We start from the raw sequence: 5,156 nt of genomic DNA on the forward strand, positions 1-5,156 counted from the left end.
CGGATCGACAATAATGTACGCTAATCTCCAAAGAAAGGAGGGGTTCTTGAAGGGGAATACAGCTGGTTACAGTGAATACAGTGGTTTCTTCTTTGGTTCGCACTCTGTTCGACTTGCTGCTTTTAGGGTTGCCACCAGGCCGGTATTATACCGGCACGGCCGGTTATTTGCTCGCTCTGCCGGTTGCCGGTAGGAAAGTGATACCGGTAGCCTTTTGCCGGTATCCACCACTTGTAGAAAATGCAGCGCCGTCTATGAATTGGCCGCTGAACCCAAAGTGTTGCTGTGAGCGAGAATATTAGGTTTGAAAACAGCCGTCGCGGAATCTGTCAAATACTGCCGTTGCCGCACGTTTCCTGCTTTTCGCATGCGTTTTGCTTCGCTTTTCTTTTTCCCAGACGAGTTGAAATGGTCGACGAGGACTGTGTTCCGTTTAGTTATAATGAGCTGGGCTGGGTACGCGACCTTTCGCCTTGCGATAAAGTTACCGTAGACGAAGTGTGGAGATATTTGGGACGCACCACATCAACTCTTCGTCAAGCCCATCGCGGCTGGGCCTTCAAAGAGGAAGGACACATTCGTAATGTGATGGTGAACGAGGACACGGAGAATGGAGACTTCGTCGTAATAAGGGCAACATGTACGCCGTCAATGAAAAAAGGAGACTACCCCGTTACGGCATGGTATGGGAAGAACGACGGACGCATCTTAGGAGCTAGCTGCCGATGTGTTGCAGGGTGAGAATGCACAATTTCACATTCTCGTTTTACATATATTTACTAACACATGCAGTTGGCGAGTGTATTAATTCGCTCACGAAATCCCGGCTATCATGTGGTTCTTTCGGGCTCAGCGAAACATGTCACCATGTTGCCGCTATGTTGTTTCATGTGGCAGATGCCGCACGTACAACGGCGGCAAAAACGTGCACGGACCTTCCTTGTGCATGGATTGTGCCCCCACAAGGTGAGTGCACACCGATCTCGTTGCTAAGCTCTAATCGTTGTAGTGGATAAGTACATAGCTTTGGCACACGGGTGTTTGCCCTTCTCATGATGTAGTTTTATGCCTTTTTAAGGCAACATTCAAGATTACAAGACATTTGCAGAACCATCTTTGAAGTTTAGTTATTACAAAACTTAAAGTGAACATTCCTAACTGGAAAAGCGGAGATAGACGTCCCACACTTCAGAGGTGTAGTCATTAGAAATGTCTTCTGACACATTCTACCAAAAATTTTAATTTGTGATTATTTTAATACACCATGCACTCAAATACGCGAGTGACAGTAACACGTGAAACCACCAGCATTCCATTTTCTTATAGACATTGTTGATAGAGCATTGCTACATGTCGTGTGAGGGCTTTTTACCATAAACTTGGTGTTCCCTCATATTGTTCCTGGTCGTACATAAGTTATGCACTGGAGGCACAAGGACTCACACATGTTACATACATGCCATAACACACTAAACATGCATTTCTGTGCATCACGGAACTCTTCTAGTTAGTCTCAAACTAATGCGAAGAGCATTTTTGTCGTCTGTATGAGACACCATATCAAGGAAAGAACATGCATTTTGTAAATTCAAGCCAGGTGTGCTGGTGTTTTTGAGTTGTCAGATTTGTTACAATTTTACATTTCAGGCAGAAAACCCCTCGTGCCGGCTCAGCTCAACGACATCCCATTTCAAAAGTTCTTAGTGAATAAGCCAACTAGAGAAACAAGGAAGCAGGTATACAACCCCGCGCAGCACAGCCAGTCATCTGACAGTAGCTACACAGAACTGGTGCAAGATATGGCGGATTGCTGTTCAAACTACAAGATCGCTCCCACTACGTTGCCTTTCAGTGGGTTCCAGGGCATTGCGGAATAACTGGGAACCACGAGGCCGACGCTGCCGCTGCCGCTGCACACCAACAACGACCTTCTATGCCCATTATACTCTCGAGAGGAGACAGAAGATCCCTCCTCAGGCATTTGTCCGATTCCTGGTCTACCCTACAGTGGCAACACGACATTCCAACTATGTCCACTTTGGGGAATGTAGACCCAACGCTGTCATACCGACTGCCTGCAAAGCTTCCTCGTCCTCTGAAGTCACTCATCCACAGGCTACGTCTGAATGTGGCCTTCACTCCGTCCTATCGATACCAGCTAGGCTGTGAGGCTAGGCCTATGTGCAACGAGTGTGGCGTACTTGCCAACGTTGAGCACATACTCCTCAGCTGCCGGACCTATGTCAACGAGAGGCGTACACTGCAGTCGCAGCTTGCCACCCTTGGCTGCCGCCACTTCAACTTGTCGACCATCCTCGGCCCTTGGGACACCGCGGCCGTCTCCAGGGCGGCCTTACGTCACGTGGTTGACTTCTTTGAGGCGACAGGCCTAAAGGACTCACTATGACCCCAGCAGCGCCCTCGGACACTCCCACCACCACGATCACGTCCAGCATCGTCATCGCCACTTCGATCATTCCCGTCATCTCTCATCGTCATCACTGATCATTGTCACCACTCATATTAGACCCCTAGCTATGGGGTAGAGTTCCACTCCTAGAGTGGAAAACCTCCCCACTTCATCATCACAATATATATGTTGTTGTTGTTGCTGTTCAAACCTACTTTGGCTGCGATATGCTTCTGCAACAAGGAAAAAGGATGTCTCACACCAGCAGCTGCCAATAGACGAGGACGCCAGCCTTACATCTGAGGTAGCTACACAAGCAATAAATAACTACTGTGCAATGCTGAAGATAATGTCACCAGAAGAATGCAAAGAAATAACAGCAAGGACAGTTGGGCAGGCAGAAAATGGGCAATGGCACAAAGAGAGGATTGGGTGGATCACTTCTTCAGTGTTCAAGCGAGCTGTCAGGTGTAAGAAGCCCGAGGGCCTATCAAAACAGCTCCTCTATCCTAAGCAGTCGGCATATTCTGAAGCGATTGTGTATGGACGAAAAAATGAAGCAGTTGCTGTCAAGGAGTATGTTAAGCTTATGGCTGCTTATGAGAAAGATGTGTCGGTTCAGGTGACAGGGCTGCACATACATGACGAGTACCCTTTCCTCGCGGCCTCTCCTGACAGAATAGTTAGAGACGGCAGTGAGACTGGGCTACTCCAAGTGAAGTGCCCATTTTCAAAAGTGGGTGTAACACCCCTTGAAGCATGCAAGGACAAAAACTTCTGCTGCAGGCTCATAAATGGTGAAGTGCAACTGCGACGAGACCACGCGTACTATTACCAGGTACAAGGACAGTTGGCAGTGACCGGTTTCGAGTGGTGCGATTTTGTCGCGTGGACTAATGCAGGATCCTGTGCACGATCACTGCACGTGGAAAGAGTATAATTTTGATTGTGTATTTTGGGCAGACGTATCTGCTTCCTGCCCTACTGCATTTTCCTGGGTTTTTCCTGGGTTTTCCTCAGACGCTTTCAGACATATGTCGGCACAGTTCCCTTAGAAGTCGGCCCAGGACGCACATTCCCCCAGTGCGTGAGTCGTGACGTTGCCCACATACGTGAGGCCGACAACGGCAAGCCCTATCACCACCACCACCACCACCACCCTACTGCATTTCGTGAAGTATGCCCTTGTTCCGGAGATGCTGACACAGCATGTAAGACGGATTGGCCAACTGTACACGAAAGGCAGCTACCCTCCCTACGAGCAGTGTAAAAAAGGCTACTACATTTGTGAGCCATGCTCAGGACTGAAAATGAAATTCAGAAGGATCGAATAAATCATTTGAGGTAATGGTTGTCATAAAAAACTGGTGCAAAATCAATGTCACCCATTGCCTTCTTTTATTTGTAGCTTTCCTACCACTGGAACTAAGTATTTTGCTGGAAAGTTTCAACCTGAAGGAACACCGCAATCGCATAGCAAGACATAGTAATGAAAGTACAATAACTGTCATGGAGCTAAGCAATGCAAGACAAAGGAAATCACATACAGTATGAACTGCAACTGTCTAGTAAGTCTGAGTACACTTACGATCACAAACTATAGGCAGCCGGAAATTGCTCAGATAACAACAAACCTGAAATACTTGTTCTGCAATATCAATCATTGATATGGGGAAGGGCTTGTCAAGGATGTGACACGATTTTACCCTACGTATAGCCCTTTCTACGTGCACCCTTGCTCGTGCCACACGCCGTGTTGCTGCTACATCGCTACTGCTCATCTGGGGTTCATGGGTCTGCACCATGCACTGGCATGCCATGCCTGGTCTGGCGAAATGGTGGTCTGTACAAATCTACACCTGGGGGCAGTGCACAAAATGTGAAGCCTTTGTCAACCATGATGACATCTCCAGGTTGCAGCCTATTCAGGATGCCACTGCTTTCTACGATGACACTATCGGACACACAACCACCCCACAGCTTAGATACAAATGCAATGTACCCATCTGGTGTACATCCTACGACCACTTTATACGTATTATAATGTTTGTATGTGGAGAACGTCTGCCTCTGAGCATTCAGTGAAGACGGCTTTTGGATACGCACCTCAGTGCCATCAAGGAGCAACCTACTGTTTTCAAACCCGCGGAATGACTTTGGAAGGTACGGCCGCAGGTCTTGTACTGTGGGAAGGGTTGTTAGCTCGCTGAGAGCATGTGCAAGGAAATTTACCCAAGTGGCAAATATGCGGCTGAAGTGTCCTTCGGAAATCACAAAGTTCCTTGCGACCTCCTTTCCTGACATCCCAGTCCTAATACGAACGAGTATCATAAAAAAATCATCAAGAAGCTCAGTTTCTTTGCATTTCACCCGCGACTCATTTTCCTTTCTCTTGCTGAGTCCCCAGTAAGACATATTCTTTGCACTCTTGTGTAAGTACCGATAGAGACTTGCAAAAACCTCAAAGCTCGGTAGGCCAGTATAAAACATGGCATCGTCCTTGGAGCCTCTTATCAGATCTACGCTCCGGAGACGTGAGCTGGCAATTTCTAGGCTCTTTTCTAGACGAGCTGTTTTCAGCTTCAAATCTCCGAGCTCCTTTTGCAGGCGTGCAATCGTCTGTGCAGCGTTCTGGCCCACTGCTGACTTGCATGACATGCATGGTGGCCCTTGAATGCAAATATGATCATCTGAAATAGAAAAAGTCATATGCTAGCTTACGTTTAGCCCAGCAGAATCTAGTTCA

General features: G+C 47.6%; 2 protein-coding genes across 2 annotated transcripts; one reads left to right on the top strand and one right to left on the bottom strand.

The window, feature by feature from the left end:
- Window positions 1-408: 408 nt before the first annotated feature.
- Window positions 409-3,744, top strand: LOC135372775 (uncharacterized). The gene is made up of 5 exons (XM_064606244.1): window positions 409-737; window positions 854-966; window positions 1,648-1,840; window positions 2,654-3,331; window positions 3,528-3,744. The coding sequence occupies exons 1-5, from the start codon at window positions 409-411 to the stop codon at window positions 3,742-3,744; spliced, it is 1,530 nt and encodes a 509-aa protein (XP_064462314.1).
- Window positions 3,745-3,917: 173 nt separating this feature from the next.
- LOC135372776 (uncharacterized) lies at window positions 3,918-4,714 on the bottom strand. Its single transcript, XM_064606245.1, has 3 exons — window positions 4,234-4,714; window positions 3,999-4,202; window positions 3,918-3,925 (listed from the first exon to the last, which is right to left on the bottom strand). Exons 1-3 carry the CDS (start codon window positions 4,712-4,714, stop codon window positions 3,918-3,920), a joined length of 693 nt encoding a protein of 230 aa, XP_064462315.1.
- Between the last annotated feature and the right edge of the window lie 442 nt (window positions 4,715-5,156).

The sequence above is a fragment of the Ornithodoros turicata genome, unplaced genomic scaffold (genome assembly GCF_037126465.1).
Source record: "Ornithodoros turicata isolate Travis unplaced genomic scaffold, ASM3712646v1 Chromosome17, whole genome shotgun sequence".
Lineage (NCBI taxonomy): Eukaryota > Metazoa > Arthropoda > Arachnida > Ixodida > Argasidae > Ornithodoros > Ornithodoros turicata.